The sequence below is a fragment of the Lithobates pipiens genome, unplaced genomic scaffold (genome assembly GCF_037356315.1).
Source record: "Lithobates pipiens isolate NorthernLeopardFrog02 unplaced genomic scaffold, aLitPip1_a1.2 Scaffold_30, whole genome shotgun sequence".
NCBI classification, from domain to species: Eukaryota; Metazoa; Chordata; class Amphibia; order Anura; family Ranidae; genus Lithobates; species Lithobates pipiens.
Genome location: NW_027507791.1, coordinates 35,490,194 through 35,513,259, shown reverse-complemented (window position 1 = coordinate 35,513,259; position 23,066 = coordinate 35,490,194). Strand labels below are relative to the sequence as shown.

Below are 23,066 nucleotides of genomic sequence, written 5' to 3'. Positions count from 1 at the left end.
TCTGTGTCTTGTCGTTTTTAACATTTTGACACTTTTTTGCACCGAGCAAGGATTGTGGGGATGAGGCCCTTGGTTTTGGTGTTTGGTGGGACTACCCCAAAACATCCTCCCCATGTTGAGGGCATGTGGCCTGGTCTGGTATGGATTTTGAGGGGGACCCCTATGCCAATTTTTTTATTTTGGTGCAGGGTTCCCCTTAAAATCCATAGCAGACTCAGGTCTGCTATGGATTTTGGGGGCACCCCTATGCCATTTTTTCAAAAATTTGGTGCATTGTTCCCCTTAATTTCCATATCAGACCCAAAGGGCCTGGTATGGATTTTAGGGGACACCCACACAATTTTTTTTTTAAAGTATGGTTTGAGGTTCTCTTTAACCACTTCAATACTGGGCTATAGTCATATGACGTCCGCAGATGGGATCTCCCATCCTGGGCGGGACTCATATGATGTCCTTGGCTTGTTGCCACTCCTGCGGGCCCCCAGGGGCCCACAGCGCGGCGATCGTGGATGAGTTGTGTCCCTCGGACACAGCCCATCCCAGATCCGTGTAAAGAGCCAATAAAAATTGTCTCTTTACCACGTGACCGGCTGTGTCCAATCACAGTCTACATGCACAAGGCTTGTCACTGTGACAAAGCTCAACCCCGACTGCAGTAAAGAGCCAATGAAATTTACTCTTTACCATGTGACCAGCTGTATCCAATCACAGCTGGTCACAGAATGTCAACAAACCACGGTAACGAGATGTTACTGAGTTCTCCTCCTCACACACCTGTCGTGTGTGAGAAGGAGATTGTGGTAACATTTCGTTAACGCTTAGTGTACACCAACCAAATCACTTTTGGTCAATGAAGTTTCCACAACATGAGTGAGACTTCTGTGACCATCAAAGTGAATCAAAGTGAATCCCCACAACTGAATCCAAGACTTAGCAGAAAGTTGGAGGTGAAAGCCTAGAGGTCAGTGTGAGTGTGTATGGTCCAATCCCCATACAGGAATAATGAATGGATCACACCACCTCATCCACGTCTCATGTCACATTTAGTAATTGGGATCCACAAAAAGAGAAATCCTCCAATAGTGTAGATGATCGATCGTGTTTTATAAAGTGATCTCATATTAATGATTCCAATAAAGAGAAATGAGTTCCATTCATGTAGAGAATAGTTACATTCATTCCTGGGGGAGAAATTCATTTTCTTCTGGTAACATTCTTCTCTTCTTCTACAGATTGTCCACTAATCACCTGACAGACAGTTCCTGCCCCCACCTGGCATCTGTAATAAGAAATAACCAGACACTGAGGACACTGAACCTGTATGGGAACAATCTGGAGGGTCCTCATTTCAGGGATCTGATGGAAGCTCTGACAACAAGCCGGATAGAGGAATTACGGTGAGTATAACAGGACTGACTGAGACAATAATATTCTGGGACAGTTTTATATCTAAACCACATAAATAATATAGAAATATGAGAATGTCATCAAATTCCAACTTTAGACTCCATAAGGCTCCATGCACACTGGGCTTAAAAAATGTCAGTTCCCTTGGCAGAAAAAACTTTCATATAGAGAGTTTATTGTACAAAGTTTAGACAAGTTTAGGAGAGTTTTGTATTTTTTCTCCCAGAAATCTCCAATCAGAAACACAAAGGCAGAAGAGTTTTTTTCCTGCCTCTAAATGTTGAGGTCAAAATATGTCTGTAATCATCCCAATGTGTATGGAGACATAGGAGAACATGGAGCTGCTTCTACAGGCAGAACACAAAACTCCTGTAGTAGCATTTTTTTTAAGCCAGTGTGCATGGAGCCAAAATATCCAATCCTGGACTGTTACACTATATTACCAAAAGTATTGGGACACCCTCCACACGCACTTGGCGTTTAATGGCATCCCGGTCTTCATCTGTAGGGTTCAATATTGAGTTGGCCCATCCTTTGCAGCTATAACAGCTTCAGCTCTTCTGGGAAGGCTGTCTGCAAAGTTTATTAGTGTGTCTATGGGACTGTTTGACCATTCTTCCAGAAGCACATTTGTTAGGTCAGGCACTGATGTTGGATGAGAAGGCCTGGCTTGCAGTCTCCACACTAACTCATCCTAAAGGTGTTCTATCGGAATGAGGTCAGGACTCTGTGCAGGCTAGTCAAGTTCCTCCACCCCAAACTCACTCATCCATGTTTTTATGGACCTTGCTTTGGGCACTGGTGTGCAGTCATGTTGGAATAGGAAGGGGCCACCCCCAGACTGTTCCCACAAAGTTGGGAGCATGAAATTTTCCAAATTGTCTTGGTATGCTGACACCTTAAGAGTTCCCTTTACTGGAACTAAGTGGCCAAGCGCAACCTCTGAAAAACAACCCCACACCATAACCCCCTTCACCAAATGATTTGGGGCAGTGCACAAAGCAAGGTATATAAAGACATAGATGAGCAAGTTTGGGGTGGAGGAACTTGACTGTCCTGACCTCAACCTGATATAGAACACCTTTAGCATGAATTTGAGTGGAGACTGTGAGCCAGGCCTTCTCATCCAACATCAGTGCATGATCTCACAAATGCACTTCTGTAAGAATGGTCAAACATTCCCATAGACACACTCCTAAACCTTGTGGCCGGTCTTCCCAGAAAAGATGAAGCTGTTATAGCTGTAAAGGGTGGGCCAACTCAATATTGAACCCTACGGACTAAAGGCCCATACACACGATCCGATAATCAGAAGTAAAATTTTTTCCAAATGATCTGACGGTTTTTGGATCATTAGTATTGTGCTTTCGATAGCCGATTCAAATTTTTTGTCTGAGAAAGCTGGATGTGCAAACTATAAAAATGTTATCATATGTGAACTCAAACGAAAGAATACATACAAAACTTTTAAACACATTACATCACTTCTGAAGTTGTATTCTGTCAGACAAGAATTTTCATATGGTGAGTAACCTCTTCACTTTCCATATGAGACTAGCATGTCACAAAAAAAGGGACGAACGGTGATCAGAAAATCTGATGGTGTGTACGAGGCTTAAGACTGGGATGTCTTTAAAGTTCATGTGCTTGTAAAAGCAGGTGTCCCAATACTTTTGGTAATATAGTGTATGTCTAAACTATATAAATCTAATAATAATAAAAATGGAGATATATTTCATCTCCTGGTTGTCTCTATATATCTCCAATATCAGACAGTTCTCTAAAGATGGATATAAAAATGTAAAAAATGAAATATCTGCACTAAAAATCATGAACAACTTTGTGAAAATCGAATGAATGAAAACCAGCCGCCAGCAGGAAGTCTGATATAGAAGTACAAATAGTATAATATAATTCTATGTATAGAGCCCTACACTTAGTGTCACAATGGGGGTTATTTACGAAAGGCAAATCCACTTGGCACTACAAGTGCACTTGGAAGTTGCAGTTGCTGTAGATACAGCATTTTAGTTTGCACATGATTGGATGACAAAATCAGCAGAGCTTCCCCTCCGATTTACAGCAATTGCACTTCCAAGTGCAGTGCAAAGTGGATTTGCCTTTCGTAAATAACCCCCATTGTGTGATGAGACAAATGAGAAATCTGCAATCTACAATATATCCGAATACCAACACTTCTAATGTAGATGTGATAACTCCACCACTAGTGATCAATAATAGCAATTCAATTCACTACAACAATGCACTTTCATACATGTGAGGAAGGGCAGATCTCCTCCAACCTATTCACAGCTACTTCAGTCTATATAACATATAATGTGCAAAAATACAATATCACCCAAGGTATCCAGACAATGACCGCCATCACATTACATAGAAAGGAAAAAGCCTCCATGTCACTGCCTGGACTCCATCATACACGGCTGCAGTCTGGAGCGGTGTGTGCTCTGAGTTCTGTGTATACTCGTGTATATGATGGAAGTGTACAATCTGTGATTCTATATATATATTTAAGGCTTATGCACTATGGAGGCTTTTTTTTTCTATGTAATGTGATTGCGGCCATTGTCTGGATACCTCGGGTGATATTGGAGATACTACCTGGAGGTCTGACATTCCGTGTCACAGTCTGTTCTCATTGGAAGCCGGCTTGAGCGGAGTGGCGCTGCTGGAAGGATATAAACAATCGTGTCTGGGCCTTGCTTGTGGGGACAAACCTTTTAGGTAAGTGACTTGTTAGCACACTGGTGTAGTGGAGATTGATTAAAGTTGGTGCAAAGAGGTCGCAATTGATCAGCATTGATTTAAACCATCTGGATGAATCTCTGGGACTTCTTATTCTGTTACTGCACAAGTCACTGTATGTTGATTGAAGATGGAAAGAGTGGTGAATAGCTTGAAGGAAATCCACTTTTTACCTTTATACATTTTCTCTTGATGTTTTCCTTCTTGTTAAGATAACTTTGTTGCTCTTCATATTTATTTATTTTTGCATATTATAAGTTATATAGATGGAAGTAGCTGTGAATAGGTTACAGGAGATCTGCCTTTACATGTATGAAAGTATATTTTTATAGTGAATGTAATTGTTATATCTGATCCCTATTGGTGGAATTATCACATCTAATATAATATAGAAGACTGCAGCACTAGTATATAACATTCACACAATATAAATGTGAAAATATAACAATAAAAGTGAGACTCCTCATCACAAAACTCCCTATAAGTGTATATATAACAATGGTATGGAGACTATTTCACTGATAACTAATGAAGAGAATTTATAATCAGCATATATAAAATGAGTGCAGCAATATTAGTACAAATTTAACCACTTTCAGACCGGACCATTTTGCTGGTAAATGACCAGAGGTCTTTTTACAATTTGGCACTGCGCTGCTTTAACTGGTAATTGCGCGGTCATGCAATGTTGTACCCAAACAAAATTTGCGTCCTTTTCTTCCCACAAATAGAGCTTTCTTTTGATGGTATTTGATTGCCTCTGCGATTTTTATTTTTTGCGATATAAACGTAAAAAGACCGCAAATTTTGAAAAAAAATGATATTTTCTACTTTTTGTTATTAGAAAAATCCAATAAACTCAATTTTAGTCATACATTTAGGCCAAAATGTATTCAGCCACATGTCTTTGGTAAAAAAAAAAGTCAATAATTGTATATTTATTGGTTTGCGCAAAAGTTGTCACATCTACAAACTAAGGTACGTTTTCTGGAATTTACGCAGCTTTTAGTTTACGACTGCCTATCTCATTTCTTGAGGTGCTAAAATGGCAGGGCAGTACAAAACCCCCCCAAATGACCCCATTTTGGAAAGTAGACCCCCTAAGGAAATTGATAAGAGGCATGTTGAGCCCATTGAATATTTTATTTTTTTGCCTCAAGCGATTGAATAATGACAAAAAAAAAAATATTTTTTTTTTTTTACACAAAGTTGTCACTAAATGATATATTGCTCACACATGCTATGGGCATATGTGAAATGACACCCCAAAATAAATTCTGCTGCTTCTCCTGAGTACGGGGATACCACATATGTGGGACTTTTTGGGAGCCTAGCCGCGTACGGGGCCCCGAAACCCAAGCACCACCTTCAGGCTTTCTAAGGGCGTAAATTTTTGAGTTCACTTCTCACTACCTATTACAGTTTTGAAGGCCATAAAATGCCAAGATGGCACAAAACCCCCACAAATGACCCCATTTTAGAAAGTAGACACCCCAAGCTATTTGCTGAGAGGCATGTTGAGTTCATAGAATATTTTATATTTTGCCACAAGTTGCGGGAAAATTACAAACTTTTTTTTTTTTTTCACAAAGTTGTCACTAAATGATATATTGCTCATGCATGCCATGGGCATATGTGAAATGACACCCCAAAATAAATTCTGCTGCTTCTCCTGAGTACGGGGATACCACATATGTGGGACTTTTTGGGAGCCTAGCCGCGTACGGGGCCCGAAAACCAAGCACCGCCTTCAGGCTTTCTAAGGGCGTAAATTTTTGAGTTCACTTCTCACTACCTATTACAGTTTTGAAGGCCATAAAATGCCAAGATGGCACAAAACCCCCACAAATGACCCCATTTTAGAAAGTAGACACCCCAAGCTATTTGCTGAGAGGCATGTTGAGTCCATGGAATATTTTATATTTTGCCACAAGTTGCGGGAAAATTACAAACTTTTTTTTTTTTTTTTTTTTTTTCACAAAGTTGTCACTAAATGATATATTGCTCACGCATGCCATGGGCATATGTGAAATAATACCCCAAAATAAATTCTGCTGCTTCTCCTGAGTACGGGGATACCACATATGTGGGACTTTTTGGGAGCCTAGCCGCGTACGGGGCCCCGAAAACCAAGCACCGCCTTCAGGCTTTCTAAGGGCGTTACAGTTTTGAGGGCCATAAAATGCCAAGATGGCACAAACCCCCCCCCAAATGACCCCATTTTGGAAAGTAGACACCCCTAAATTTAGGGGTACACTAGTGAGACTAGGTAATAAATGGCGGGTGCCCTGAAACTATAAAAAAATAACTAACCAACCAGCGTCACCTGTAACAGTTATATGGTGATCACTGGTGAAAGGGTTAACTAGGGGGCAATCAGGGGGCTTTATGCGGTAGTATATGGGGGTCCCTGGCGCTATAAAAAGCTGCGGCGAACCTAAATACCTACCTGCCTAACTAGCGTCACCTGTGACACTAATACAGCGATCAGAAAAATGATCGCTTATTAGGCTGGGTTCACACTGGAGCGATGCGGGAACGCCACGAATGCGCGGCGGGTTCCCGCATCGCATGCCTCCCGGCGGCAGTTCACACTGCCCTATGCGAACTGCTGGGAGTGTCAGTGAAATGTTAATGACACCCCCAGATCAGTTCGCATATCGCAGTGCGATCTGCAAACTTGGATCGCATGGTGTGAACACCCATGCGATCCAATTCTGCTGCGGACCAAAAAAAAAAGGGTCCCGTGCGAGTTTGCGGCGGGTGCGGCGGGTGCGACACGAATTCAGCCATACTATCTGTATAGCTGAACTCGAATCGCACAGAGATCGGATGTGATTTGCACTGCAGTGCGGTGCGAATCACATCCGTTCTCATAAACCGCTGCAATGTGAACCCAGCCTTAGTGACACTGGCGATGGGGGGTGATCACGGGGTTAAACCTTTATTGGGGGGGTTAGGGGGTACCTTAGAACTAAAGGGGGCTAACCCTAACTGCCCTAACAGTTATTAGTCACAAATGACACCCGCCGGGTGATCAGGGGGTTAAACCTTTATTAGGTAATAAATGGCGGGTGCCCTGAAACTATAAAAAAATAACTAACCAACCAGCGTCACCTGTAACAGTTATATGGTGGTCACTGGTGAAAGTGTTAACTAGGGGGCAATCAGGGGGCTTTATGCGGTAGTATATGGGGGTCCCTGGCGCTATAAAAAGCTGTGGCGAACCTAAATACCTACCTGCCTAACTAGCGTCACCTGTGACACTAATACGGCGATCAGAAAAATGATCGCTTATTAGGCTGGGTTCACACTGGAGCGATGCGGAAACGCCACGAATCCGCGGCGGGTTCCCGCATCGCATGCCTCCCGGCGGCAGTTCACACTGCCCTATGCGAACTGCTGGGAGTGTCAGTGAAATGTTACTGACACCCCCAGATCAGTTCGCATATCGCAGTGCGATCTGCAAACTCGGATCGCATGGTGTGAACACCCATGCGATCCGATTCTGCTGCGGGCCAAAAAAAGGGTCCCGTGCGAATTTGCGGCGGGTGTGGCGGGTGCGGCGAATGGCTGAACTCGAATCGCACAGAGATCGGATGTGATTTGCACTGCAGTGCGGTGCGAATCACATTCGTTCTCATAAACCGCTGCAATGTGAACCCAGCCTTAGTGACACTGGCGACGGGGGGTGATCACGGGGTTAAACCTTTATTGGGGGGGTTAGGGGGGTACATTAGAACTAAAGGGGGCTAACCCTAACTGCCCTAACAGTTATTACAGTCACAAATGACACCAATGCAAAAAAAAAAAAAAAAAATGACATTGGTGTCACTGTGACTGGGGGGCAGGGGTAATTGGGGGGGTGATCGGGGGTAAAGGGGGGGTGTGAGTGTGCCTGGCATGTTCTACTGTGTGTGTAGAGTGTTGGTGCAACTCACCGATCCGCTCTCCTCCGTGTCGGAACGAAAAATACCGACACGGAGGAGAGAATACATCACTTCCTCTCCTGTGTTTACATTACAGGAGAGGAAGTGATGTCACGGGGGATTTCTATTCGTCGGGAGCGATCGCGAGGGGGTGGCCATGAATGAATGGCTGCCCCCTCGTCCCGGATCGCTCCCGGACGAAAACCGACCGCCGCAGGCACCGGGCGGGGGCCCGATCGGGCCCCCGACCCGCGGGAAGGCAGGGACGTACAGGTACGCCCATATGCCTGCCCGTGCCATGCTGTCGACGTACATCGTCGTGCGGCGGTCGGCAACTGGTTAAAAAAAAGTCCAAATAAAAAACGGTAATAATAAAATCTTCTCCACACCATAAGATCAAATCCTCCACCATGATGTTCAAAGGGAATCCCAAAGTACAATGGTGTCACTTTTAGTCAATGAAGTTTCCACAACATGAGTGAGACTTCTGTGACCATCAAAGTGAATCCCCACAACTGAATCCAAGACTTACCAGGAGGTTGGAGGTGAAAGCCTAGAGGTCAGTGTGAGTGTGTATGGTCCAATCCCCATACAGGAATAATGAATGGATCACACCACCTCATCCACTTTTCATGTCACATTTAGTAATTGGGATCCACAAAAAGAGAAATCCTCCAATAGTGTAGATGATCGATCGTCTTTTATAAAGTGAACTCATATTAATGATTCCAATAAAGAGAAATGAGTTCCATTCATGTAGAGAATAGTTACATTTATTCCTGGGGGAGAAATTCATTTTCTTCTGGTAACATTCTTCTCTTCTTCTACAGATTATGGTATAATGACCTGACAGACAGTTCCTGCCCCCACCTGGCATCTGGAATAAGAAATAACCAGACACTGAGGACACTGGGCCTGTCTGGGAACAATCTGGAGGGTCCTCATTTCAGGGATCTGATGGAAGCTCTGACAACAAGCCGGATAGAGGAATTACAGTGAGTATAACAGGACTGACTGAGACAATAATATTCTGGGACAGTTTTATATCTAAACCACATAAATAATATAGAAATATGAGAATGTCATCAAATTCCATCTTTAGGCTCCATAAGGCTCCATACACACTGGGCTTAAAAAATGTCAGTTCCCTTGGCAGAAATAACTTTCATATGGAGAGTTTATTGTACAAAGTTTAGACGAGTTTAGGAGAGTTTTTTGCATTTTTTCTCCCAGAAATCTCCAATCAGAAACACGAAGCAGAAGAGTTTTTTTTTCCTGCCTCTAAATGTTGAGGTCAAAATATGTCTGTAATCATCCCAATGTGTATGGAGACATAGGAGAACATGGAGCTGCTTCTACAGGCAGAACACAAAACTCCTGTAGTAGCAGCAAATTTTTAAGCCAGTGTGCATGGAGTCAAAATATCCAATCCTGGACTGTTACACTATATTACCACAAGTATTGGGACACCCGCCTTTACAGGCACATGGAGTTTAATGGCATCCCAGTCTTCGTCTGTAGGGTTCAATATTGAGTTGGCCCATTCTTTGCAGCTATAACAGCTTCAACTCTTCTGGGAAGGCTGTCCGCAAAGTATAGGAGTGTGTCTATGGGACTGTTTGACCATTCTTCCAGAAGCACAATTGTTAGGTCAGGTACTGATGTTGGATGAGAAGGCCTGGCTTGCAGTCTCCACACTAACTCATCGCAAAGGTGTTCTATCTGGTTGAGGTCAGGACTCTGTGCAGGCTAGTCAAGTTCCTTCACCCAAAACCCTCTCATCCATGTCTTTATGGACCTTGCTTTGGGCACTGGTGCGCAGTCATGCTGAAATAGGAAGGGGCCATGCCCAAAGTGTTCCCACAAAGTTGGGAGCATGACATTTTCCAAATTGTCTTGGTATGCTGACATCTTAAGCGTTCCCTTCACTGGAACTAAGGGGCCAAGCCCAACCCCTGAAAAACAACCCCACACCATAATCCCACTTCACCAAATCATTTGGGGCAGTGCACAAAGCAAGGTCTATAAAGACATAGTTGTGCGATTTTGGGGTGGAGGAACTTGACTGGTCTGCACAGAGTCCTGAGCTCAACCCAATATAGAACACCTTTAGCGTGAATTTGAGCGGAGACTGCAAGCCTGGCCTTCTCATCCAACATCAGTGCATGATCTCACAAATGCACTTCTGTAAGAATGGTCAAACATTCCCATAGACACACTCCTAAACCTTGTGGACGGCCTTCCCAGAAAAGATGAAGCTGTTATAGCTGCAAAGGGTGGGCCAACTCAATATTGTACCCTACGGACTAAAGGCCCATATACACTATACGAAAATCAGTAGTAAAATTTTTTCCAAACGATCTGCTGATTTTTGGATCATTAGTATTGTGCTTTCGATAGCCGATTCTGATTTTTTGTCTGAGAAAGCTGGATGGATATTGTACGTGAACTCAGAAACGAAAGAATACATACAAAACTATTCAACACATTACATCACTTCTGAAGTTGTATTCTGTCGGAGGAGAATTTTCGTATGGTGAGTAACCTCTTCACTTTCCATATGAGACTAGAATGTCACAAAAAAAAGGACGAACGGTCGTCAGAAAATCTGATGGTGTGTACGAGGCTAAAGACTGGGATGCCAGCAAAGTTCATGAGCTTGTAAAGTCAGACGTCCCAATACTTTTGGTAATATAGTGTATGTCTAAACTACATGAATCAAATAATAATAATAATGGAGGTACTGGGAGGGGAAATGTTGTGGTTATTGTTTTTTATGTATCACCAAATTTACAACTGCTTATAATTGCTAAAGGTACTGTGCTACTGTCAAACATACATCATCAATATTGGATGTCAATGTGTTCTATGCTATCAAGGGTGACTATATCTGCTCTGCCAGTCTTGGTCCAGTCGTGGTCTGCCATATATGCCCTATACCCGCCATGAGTTCTTTAAAATTTCTCACGTGGAATGTTAGAGGCCTGCGCAATAAGATCAAACGCACAGCAGTCTTAACATTTCTCAAGTCCCAGCGCGCTGACATCCTTACATTGGTAGAGACGCATGTCACGGGCTACCTGCAGGCTTCTCTTAAAAAGCCCTGGATGGGTTGGGCATACCACACCACCCACACCTCTCACTCCAGAGGGGTATCGGTCCTGATTGCAAAAAGGGTGCCGTTTGATCTAGTGCTGCTCCAAACAGACCAGTAGGGCAGATACGTGTTTATCCATGCCACCATTAACGGATCACCCATCCTGATTCTAGCTTGTTATGTCCCTCCCCTTACAACTCAGCAGTAATTAAGGAGGGTCTTGCCTTTATGGCACATTACACCTCTGTACCGGCAGTGTGGATGGGGGACTTTAATATGACCCTTATTCCCACTCTGGACCGTATGGGCACACTGGACCCCTCCTTAATCCACCGGCCCATACCAGATTGTACCGCATACTGACTGACTTTGCCCTTGTAGATACCTGGTGCCACAGGCACCCACATACCGAGGTCTTCTTGTGCTTCTCAGCCAGCCATAACACGATGTCACGCATCGATTTTATTTTAATCTCAAAGTCCCTGATACCTAAACTAGCAGACGTGGGCTTTGCTCCGAGAATTCTCTCAGACCACGCTCCCTATTGGGTTACGCTCCAGCTCCCTCATGGCGGCTAAACCTGTTTTGGTTAACCACTCTGCAGGACCAGGGTGACATCTCTGCAGAACTACAACACTACTTCACAGCTAATGTGAACTCTGCTACGTATGATATGGTGTGGGAGATGTTTAAGCTCCATGCCCGTTCCTTACTCTCCTTACGTATCAATAGACTAAAACAATCCTCCAATCTTATTGTCCAATAAGCTGCGGAACACCTCCAGGTGCTGGAGGAGGCGTTCCATCAGGACCCCTCGCCCAGCACAGCTAATAACCTTAGGATTCAGGCACGACAGGTCTCTCAACTGCACATTGAGAAAGCTAAACAACGCATCTTTTTCTGTAAACAAAGGGTATTTGAGCATGGAGAAAGATCGGTTAAGCTACTTGCATACCTTGCCCACCTAGAGTCTCATCCCCCAGTGGTGGTGACGTTGGTTGGCCCTCAAGAGAACGAAATCACTGACCCACAACAAGTTGCGGAGGAATTTGGGAAATTCTACCGTGCACTTTACACCTCCAGAGTCACTCACACTCCCCAAGACACCAAGGACTACCTAGCAGGGGTTAAATTCCCTAGGTTGACTAATGATCAGCTTGAGCTCCGCGAGGCCCCCATTACTAAGGAGGACATTTCTGGAGCTATCTCCTGTCTGGCCACATCAAAGGCCCCAGGACTGGACGGCCTACCACTTGAGTTCTATGCCATCTAATTGTGGCATTCTAATCCCTAAACTCTATGATCTATATAATTCTATATTTGATTCGGGAACCCTGCCCCCCTCCATGAGAGAAGCCCAAATTATAGTAATCCCCAAGCTGGGTAAGGACCCCAAATACCCGGAATCATATAGACCCATCTCCTTATTGCAGGTAGATATTAAAATACTAGCTAACATTTTGGCCTCGCGCCTTAACCAGGTCATTCTGTCATTGATCCACCCTGATCAGACAGGTTTTATGCCAGGAAAAAACACAGCTATGAATATACGTCGTCTATTTATGAACCTCCAGGGGTCCCATGATGAAATTGGCTCGAGGGTCGTGGTGGCTCTTGATGCTGCCAAGGCATTCGACTCCGTGGAGTGGAATTACCTGTGGGAGTGCCTCTTGGGATTTGGATTCGGCCCCAAATTTATTCGCTGGGTTCAGCTCCTATATCAATCCCCGAGGGCCAGGGTATTCGTGAATGGCTGGCTTTCTGACCAGTTTCCGTTAGAGAGGGGGACCCGACAAGGCTGCCCTCTTTCCTCCATGCTCTATGCATTGGCGGTGGAGCCATTGGCTATTATGATTCGAGCAGACACTAGCATCCGAGGCCTTAAGATAGGGAGTCTGGAAGAAAAGATTGGAACGTATGCAGTTGATACGCTCCTATATCTGGCAGATTCGGGTCCCTCTCTCGTCGCAACCCTACTCTCCATAGAATGGATCGGTGGTCATTCGGGTCTGAGTATCAACTGGTCAAAATCCCAGATCCTTCCGATTGACCACTCCCCCCACCCACCCACCTCCCTTCCTTTGACTCTCCCAAGAGTCTCCATGATCAAGTACCTTGGAGTACAGGTTACCAGATCACTCAGACTATACACACCTGAACATTGAACCTCTATATGTGCTAATTAAAACTAAGACCCAGACTTGGGCCAGACTACCTCTGGGTGTAATGGGGCGCATTCGTTTAGTCAAAATGATTCTTCTCCCAAAGATACTTTATTTGGTATGGCACGCTTCTCTGTATATCCCACAAAATGTTTTCAAAATAATTGAATCCATTCTTAATTCGTTTGTATGGGGCCACAGTAGACACAAATTAGGATGGAGAATCCTAAAGAACCCAGTGACAATGGGGGAGCCGCTCTTCCAGATTTTCAGGACTATTACCTTGCCTCCCAATTGTCCCGCTTCTATCCTTTTGATAAAGATGAGCTACCAAGATACCAAGCACTACCCTGTGGGTGCCCAGGTGACCCAGCCCATGCCCCACTTCAGGCAGTCCTTAGAGCCCCATCAACAAGATGCCCCTCCCAACACAAAGTGGACATGCTGACTCATCACCGTAGGGTATGGTGGATGACACTACTAAAACTCGGGACCCCACAGGTTCACTCCCACACCCCCCTCTGGTTCAACACACACCTACCAGAATTAATGTCTATTCTGGACCCGGAGGTGTGGATACACCATGGGGTCCTATACCTGTATCAGATCATGACCACTACGGGACTTAAAACATTCCAAGCGCTAAAGGACGAAGTTTCCCTTCCCAATTGCCTTCTCTTCAGGTATCGACAACTCTGCCACGCTATACAAACACAGTTTACTGGTTCCAACCCATCTCTGGCAGTCCCCTCTGTAGTAGACACAATCACAGGTACTGAACCAGCTAAACTGATTTCTACCCTATACTCCTCCATTCGCCTCCCTAGTACTACAGCATTGGCCTATACTGCCAAGACTGGGTGGGAGGTGGATGTTGGAACCATTGACAATGAGGATTGGGATGAGATTTTGGAGGATGTGAAGAGAGTTTCCCCCAAACTGTCAGACCGCCTCACAGAGTTGTACATTATACACAGGACGTATCTGACTCCTCAGAGGATAGTGCGCTACAAACCCTCATACAACCCAGGGTGCCGACTATGTGGTCACACACCAGGCTCTTTCTATCACCTTCTATGGCCCTGTCCAACCATGCAGGGGTACTGGACATAGGTGGTTCACTTCCGACATGACCAAATGGGCTCCCCTGCCACTTTAGACCCGAAGATGTGCCTGCTTGGTCTAATACCAGACTTAGGCGCTGATAAGCCCCTTCGCACCCTCCTACACGAGACACTATTCATGGCGAGAAAATAAGTAGCTCGCAATTGGCTGCAGGCCCAGCCCCCTGCAATCCAGTGTTGGAAAAAGGGAATTAACGATACTCTCCCATACAGAAAGTTGATATATGTACATAGAGGGTGTCCGCAAAAGTATGAGAATGTTTGGAGTAGATGGTTAGCAGATGGTGAAAAGTGTACCTGATATGTTTATTCCTGCTCCCCCCCTTTTCTCCCCCTCTCTATTCTCCTCCCTCCTGTTCTGGACTGACCCTACCCCCGGTGGACCTTTGGTTTTATGTCACGCTGACACTACAATGTGTGTATGTATGTATTATTGTTCTGGCCATGTTGGCACACACAGATGTATGTACCATGATTACACTTTTCAATAAAGTTGGTTTTCCAAATAAAAAAAATAATGGAGATATATTTCATCTCCTGGTTGTCTCTATATATCACCAATATCAGACAGTTCTCTAAAGCTGGATATAAAAATGTAAAAAATGAAATATCTGCACACAAAAACATGAACAACTTTGTGAAAATCTAATGAATGAAAACCAGCCGCCAGCAGGAAGTCTGATATAGAAGTACAAATAGTATAATATAATTCTATGTATAGAGCCCTACACTTAGTGACACAATGGGGGTTATTGTGCAGTTGCTGTAGATCTGAGGGGGACATGCAAGGAAAATAAAATACAGCATTTTAGTTTGCACATGATTGGATGATAAAATCAGCAGAGCTTCCCCTCAGATTTACAGCGACTGCACTTCCAAGTGCACTTTCAGTGCAATTTCAAGTGTACTTGTAGTGCAAAGTGGATTTGCATTTTGTAAATAACCCCCAATGTGTGATGAGACAAATGAGAAATCTGCAAACTGCAATGTGTCCGAATACCAACACTTCTAATGTACAGTGGTGTGAAAAAGTGTTTGCCCCTTCCTCATTTCCTGTTCCTTTGCATGTTTGTCACACTTAAGTGTTTCAGAACATCAAACCAATTTAAACAATAGTCAAGGACAACACAAGTAAACACAAAATGCAATTTGTAAATGAAGGTGTTTATTATTAAAGGTGAAAAAAAAATCCAAACCATCATGGCCCTGTGTGAAAAAGTGATTGCCCCCCTTGTTAAAACATACTATAACTGTGGTTGTTCACACCTGAGTTCAATTTCTCTAGCCACACCTGTTCACAATCAAGGCATCACTTAAATAGGAGCTGCTTGACACAGTAAGGTCCACCAGAAGATCCTTAAAAGCTACACATCATGCCGAGACCCAAAGAAATTCAGGAACAATTGAGAAAGAAAGTAATTGAGATCTATCAGTCTGGAAAGGGTTATAAAGCCATTTCCAAAGCTTTGGGAATCCAGCGAACCACAGTGAGAGCCATTATCCACAAATGGCGAAGACATGGAACAGTGGTGAACCTTCCCAGGAGTGGCCGGCCGCCCAAAATTACCCCAAGAGCGCAGCGACGACTCATCCAAGAGGTCACAAAAGACCCCACAACAACGTCCAAGGAACTGCAGGCCTCACTTGCCTCAGTTAAGGTCAGCGTTCATGCCTCCACCATCAGGAAAAGACTGGGCAAAAATGGCCTGCATGGCAGAGTTCCAAGGAGAAAACCACTGCTGAGCAAAAAGAACATCCAAGCTCGTCTCAATTTCTCCACAACACATCTTGATGATCCCCAAGACTTTTGGGACAACATTCTGTGGACCGATGAGACAAAAGTGGAACTCTTTGGAAGGTGTGTGTCCAAGTATATCTGGCGTAGAAGGAACACTGCATTTCATAAAAAGAACATTATACCAACAGTAAAATATGGTGGTGGTAGTGTGATGGTCTGGGGCTGTTTTGCTGCTTCAGGACCTGGAAGACTTGCCGTGATAAAAGGAACTATGAATTCTGCTGTCTACCAAGAGATCCTGAAGGAGAATGTCCGACCATCTGTTCGTGTACTCAAGCTGAAAGGAACTTGGGTTCTGCAGCAGGACAATGATCCTAAACACACCAGCAAGTCCACCACCGAATGGCTGAAGAAAAACAAAATGAAGACTTTGGAGTGGCCTAGCCAAAGTCCTGACCTGAATCCTATTGAGATGTTGTGGTATGACCTTAAAAAGGCCGTTCATGCTCGAAAACCCTCTAATGTAACTGAATTAGGACAATTCTGCAAAGATGAGTGGGCCAAAATTCCTCCAGGACGCTGTAAAAGCCTCATTGCACGTTATCGCAAACGCTTGGTTGCAGTTGTTGCTGCTAAGGGTGGCCCAACCAGTTATTAGGTTTAGGGGGCAATCACTTTTTCACACAGGGCCATGATGGTTTGGATTTTTTTTCACCTTTAATAATAAACACCTTCATTTACAAATTGCATTTTGTGTTTACTTGTGTTGTCCTTGACTATTGTTTAAATTGGTTTGATGTTCCGAAACACTTAAGTGTGACAAACATGCAAAGGAACAGGAAATGAGGAAGGGGGGCAAACACTTTTTCACACCACTGCAGATGTGATAACTCCACCAATAGTGATCAATAATAAAAATGTAAATTCACTACAAAAAAGCACTTTCATATATGTGAGGAAGGGCAGATCTCCTCCAACTTATTCACAGCTACTTCAGTCTATATATCATATAATGTGCAAAAATACAATATCACCCGAGGTGTCCAGACAATGGCCGCAATCACATTACATAGAAAGGAAAAAGCCTCCATGTCACTGCCTGGACTCCACCATACACGGCTGCAGTCCGGAGCGGTGTGTGCTCTGAGTTCTGTGTATACTCGTGTATATGATGGAAGTGTACAATCTGTGATTCTATATATATTTAAGGATCATGCACTATGGAGGCTTTTTCTTTTCTATGTAATGTGATTGCGGCCATTGTCTGGATACCTCGGGTGATATTGGAGATACTACCTGGAGGTCTGACATTCCGTGGCACAGTCTGTTCTCATCGGAAGCCAGCTTGAGCGGAGTGGCGCTGCTGGAAAAATATAAGCAATCGTGTCTGGGCCTTGCTTGTGGGGACAAACCTTTTGGTAAGTGACCTGTTTGCTCACTGGTGTAGTGGAGATTGATTAAAGTTGCTGCAAAGAGGTCGCACTTGATCAGCATTGAATTAAACCACCTGGATGAACCTCTGGGACTTCTTATTCTGTTACTGCACAAGTCACTGTATGGTGATTGGAGATGGAAGTAGTGGTGAATGGCTTGAAGATAATCTGCTTTTTTAACTTTATAAATTTTCTCTTGATGTTTTCAATTTTTTAAGATAACTTTGTTGCTCTTCATGTTTATTTATTTTTGCATATTATAAGTTATACATATGGAAGTAGCTATGAATAGGTTGCAGGAGATCTGCATTTATCTACATGTATGAAAGTGTATTTTTGTAGTGAATGTAATTGTTATATCTGATCACTATTGGTGGAATTATCACATCTAGTATAATATGGAAGACTGCAGCACTAGTATATAACATTCACACAATATTAATGTAAAGATATAACAATAAAAGTGAGACTCCTCATCACAAAACTCCCTATAAGTGTATATATAACAATGGTGTGGAGACTATTTCACTGATAACTAATGAAGAGAATTTATAATCAGCATATATAAAAATTAGTGCAGCAATATTAGTACAAATTTTCAAAAAGGTCCAAATAAAGAACGGTAATAATAAAATCTTCTCCACACCATAAGATCAAATCCTCCACCATGATGTTCAAAGGAAATCCCAAAGTACAATGGTGTCACTTTTAGTAAATGAAGTTTCCTCAACATGAGTGCTGCTGATCTACTAGCAAGTGACTGTCCTACTGGTAGCTTGTGCCTCTTGGTGCAACCACCCTCTGTGTCACCTTCAGGGGTGGTCTGAGCCCAGTTGCAACAGCGACCACTCTCAGCATCTTGGCCTTGGTGAGTACATTTATTTGATAACAATGGTGTCAATTCTAGTCAATGAAGTTTCCACAACATGAGTGAGACTTCTGTGACCATCAAAGTGAATCCCCACAACTGAATCCAAGACTTAGCAGAAGGTTGGAGGTGAAAGCCTAGAGGTCAGTGTGAGTGTGTATGGTCCAATCCCCACACAGGAATAATGAATGGATCACACCACCTCATCCACTTCTCATGTCACATTTAGTAATTGGGGTCCACAAAAAGAGAAATCCTCCAATAGTGTAGATGATCGATCGTGTTTTATAAAGTGATCTCATATTGATTCCAATAAAGAGAAATGAGTTCCATTCATGTAGAGAATAGTTACATTCATTCCTGGGGGAGAAATTCATTTTCTTCTGGTAACATTCTTCTCTTCTTCTACAGATTGTCCTCTAATCATCTGACAGACAGTTCCTGCCCCCACCTGGCATCTGTAATAAGAAATAACCAGACACTGAGGACACTGATCCTGTCTGGGAACAATCTGGAGGGTCCTCATTTCAGGGATCTGATGGAAGCTCTGACAACAAGCCGGATAGAGGAATTACGGTGAGAATAACAGGACTGACTGAGACAATAATATTCTGGGACAGTTTTATATCTAAACCACATAAATAATATAGAAATATGAGAATGTCATCAAATTCCATCTTTAGACTCCATAAGGCTCCATGCACACTGGGCTTAAAAAAATGTCAGTTCCCTTGGCAGAAAAAACTTTCATATAGAGAGTTTATTGTACAAAGTTTAGACGAGTTTAGGAGAGTTTTGCATTTTTTTTCCCAGAAATCTCCAATCAGAAACACGAAGCAGAAGAGTTTTTTTTTCCCGCCTCAAAATGTTGAGGTCAAAATATGTCTGTAATCACCCCAATGTGTATGGAGACATAGGAGAACATGGAGCTGCTTCTACAGGCAGAACACAAAACTCCTGTAGTAGCAGCAATTTTTTTAAGCCAGTGTGCATGGAGCCAAAATATCCAATCCTGGACTGTTACACTATATTACCAAAAGTATTGGGACACCCGCATTTACATGCACATGAACTTTAATGGCATCCTAGTCTTTGTCTGTAGGGTTCAATATTGAGTCGGCCCATCCTTTGCAGCTATAACAGCTTCAGCTCTTCTGGGAAGGCTGTCCGCAAAGTTTAGGAGTGTACCTGTGGGACTGTTTGACCATTCTTCCAGAAGCATATTTGTTAGGTCAGGCACTGATGTTGGATGAGAAGGCCTGGCTTGCAGCCTCTGCACTAACTCATCCCAAAGGTGTTCTATCAGGTTGAGGTCAGGACTCTGTGCAGGCAAGTCAAGTTCCTCCACCCCAAACCCACTCATCCCTGTTTTTATGGACCTTGCCTTTGGCACTAGTGTGCAGTCATGTTGAAATAGGAAGGGGCCACCCCCAAACTGTTCCCACAAAGTTGGGAGCATGACATTTTCCAAATTGTCTTGGTATGCTGACATCTTAAGAGTTCCCTTTACTAGAACTAAGGGGCCAAGCCCAACCCCTGAAAAACAACCCCACACCATAATCCCCCTTCACCAAATGATTTGGGGCAGTGTACAAAGCAAGGTATATAAAGACATAGATGAGCGAGTTTGGGGTGGAGGAACTTGACTGGTCTGCACAGAGTCCTGACCTCCACCCATTATAGAACACCTTTAGCATGAATTTGAGCGGAGACTGCGAGCCAGGCCTTCTCATCCAACATCAGTGCATGATCTCACAAATGCACTTCTGTAAAAATGGTCAAACATTCCCATAGACACACTCCTAAACCTTGTGGGGGGCCTTCCCAGAAAAGATGAAGCTGTTATAGCTGCAAAGGGTGGGCCAACTCAATATTGAACCCTACGGACTAAAGGCCCATACAAAGGATCCGAAAATCAGTAGTAAAATTTTGTCCAAACGATCTGCCGATTTTTGGATCATTAGTATTGTGCCTTCGATAACCGATTCTGATTTTTTTCGTCTGAGAGAGAAAGCTGGATGTGCAAACTATAAAATTTTTACCGTGATAGATATATTTTATCTCCTGGTTGTCTCTTTATATCACCAATGTCAGACAGTTCTCTAAAGATGGATATAAAAATGTAAAAATGAAATATCTACACTAAAAAACATGAACAACTTTGTGAAAATCTAATGAATGAAAACCAGCCGCCAGCAGGAAGTCTGATATAGAAGTACAAATAGTATAATATAATTCTATGTATAGAGCCCTACACGTAGTGACACAATGTGTGATGAGACAAATGAGAAATCTGCAACCTACAATGTGTCGGAATAATGTAGATGTGATAACTCCACCAATAGTGATCAATAATAATTCAATTCACTACAAAAATGCACTTTCATACATGTGAGGAAGGGCAGATCTCCTCCAACCTATTCACAGCTACTTCAGTCTGTATAACATATAATGTGCAAAAATACAATATCACCCGAGGTATCCAGACAATGGCCTCAATCACATTACATAGAAAAGAAAAAGCCTCCATGTCACTGCCTGGACTCCATCATACACGGCTGCAGTCCGGAGCGGTGTGTGCTCTGAGTTCTGTGTATCCTCGTGTATATGATGGAAGTGTACAATCTGTGATTTTATATATATATTTTGAAGTATCTGTGAATAGATTACAGGAGATCTGCCTTTGTTTACATTTATGAAAGTGTATTTTTGTAGTAAATGTAATTGTTATATCTGATCTTTATTGGTGGAATTATCACATCTAGTATAATATGGAAGACTGCAGCACTAATATATAACATTCACACAATATAAATGTGAAATTATAACAATAAAAGTGAGACTCCTCATCACAAAACTCCCTATAAGTGTATATATAACAATGATATGGAGACTATTTCACTGATAACTAATGAAGAACATATATAATCAGCATATATAAAATTAGTGCAGCAATATTAGTACACATTTTCAAAAAAAGTCCAAATAAAGAACGGTAATAATAAAATCTTCTCCACACCATAAGATCAAATCCTCCACCATGATGTTCAAAGGAAATCCCAAAGTACAATTGTCATAAGATGCGCACGGGTAAGGCGCTCTGGCGCACAGTTATGCGCAATAGGAACGTGCTAAAGCGCACGAGCACACACACACAAGATGTGACCCCTCACTGACCTATAAAGGAAGTGAGGTCATCCAAACACACTGCTGGTTCGTCTTCAACTTCCTGTGACTCCCACATCTGCTCTTGTGATCTGTATTACCCGTTGTGACCCGGATTGCCTCATTGACCTCGCTGATCTTCTCCTGACCTGACCTCTGGCTTGACCTTGGACTCCCGCTTTCTGAATGTGTTTGACCCTCAGCCTGCATCTGGACTTACCTGCTATCTCCTGTGTTCGACCCCTGGCTTGTCTTTGGATTATCCTTCTGTCTCAGCGTTCCTGATACTTGTTGTATTCTGATCTGGACTGTGTTTGACCCCTGGCCTGCCTCCTGGATTCTGCCTTTGCCTTACAGACTTGCTACCATTGCTACTGGACCTTCCCACGGGACATCATCTTTCAGCTCTGCTCAAGCTACCTGCTGATCTACTAGCAAGTGACTGTCCTACTGGTAGCTTGTGCCTCTTGGTGCAACCACCCTCTGTGCCACCTTCGGAGGTGGTCTGAGCCGAGTCGCAACAGCGACCACTCTCAGCATCTTGGCCTCGGTGAGTACATTTAATTGATAACAATGGTGTCAATTCTAGTCAATGAAGTTTCCACAACATGAGTGAGACTTCTGTGACCATCAAAGTGAATCCCCACAACTGAATCCAAGACTTAGCAGAAGGTTGGAGGTGAAAGCCTAGAGGTCAGTGTGAGTGTGTATGGTCCAATCCCCATACAGGAATAATGAATGGATCACACCACCTCATCCACTTCTCATGTCACATTTAGTAATTGGGGTCCACAAAAAGAGAAATCCTCCAATAGTGTAGATGATCGATCGTGTTTAATAAAGTGATCTAACATTAATGATTAAAGAGAGATGAGAGAAATGAGTTCCATTCATGTAGAGAATAGTTACATTCATTTCTGGGGGAGAAAATCATTTTCTTCTGGTAACATTCTTCTCTTCTTCTACAGATTGAGGAGTAATCACCTGACAGACAGTTCCTGCCCCCACCTGGCATCTGGAATAAGAAATAACCAGACACTGAGGACACTGGACCTGTCTGGGAACAATCTGGAGGGTCCTCATTTCAGGGATCTGATGGAAGCTCTGACAACAAGCCGGATAGAGGAATTACAGTGAGTATAACAGGACTGACTGAGACAATAATATTCTGGGACAGTTTTATATCTAAACCACATAAATAATATAGAAATATGAGAATGTCATCAAATTCCATCTTTAGACTCCATAAGGCTCCATGTACACTGGACTTAAAAAATGTCAGTTCCCTTGGCAGAAAAAAACTTTCATATAGAGAGTTTATTGTACAAAGTTTAGACGAGTTTAGGAGAGTTTTGCATTTTTTCTCCCATAAAGCTC

General features: G+C 43.2%; 1 protein-coding gene across 1 annotated transcript in view; it reads left to right on the top strand.

The window, feature by feature from the left end:
* Positions 1 to 23,066, top strand: part of LOC143942631 (NACHT, LRR and PYD domains-containing protein 12-like) — a 1,996,551-nt gene that overhangs the window by 1,534,046 nt on the left and 439,439 nt on the right. Inside the window, exons 13-16 of the mRNA XM_077463989.1 lie at positions 1,233 to 1,397; positions 8,933 to 9,097; positions 18,936 to 19,100; positions 22,658 to 22,822. Of these exons, the coding sequence (XP_077320115.1) occupies positions 1,233 to 1,397; positions 8,933 to 9,097; positions 18,936 to 19,100; positions 22,658 to 22,822 (660 nt within the window). The remainder of the gene's footprint in view (positions 1 to 1,232; positions 1,398 to 8,932; positions 9,098 to 18,935; positions 19,101 to 22,657; positions 22,823 to 23,066) is intronic.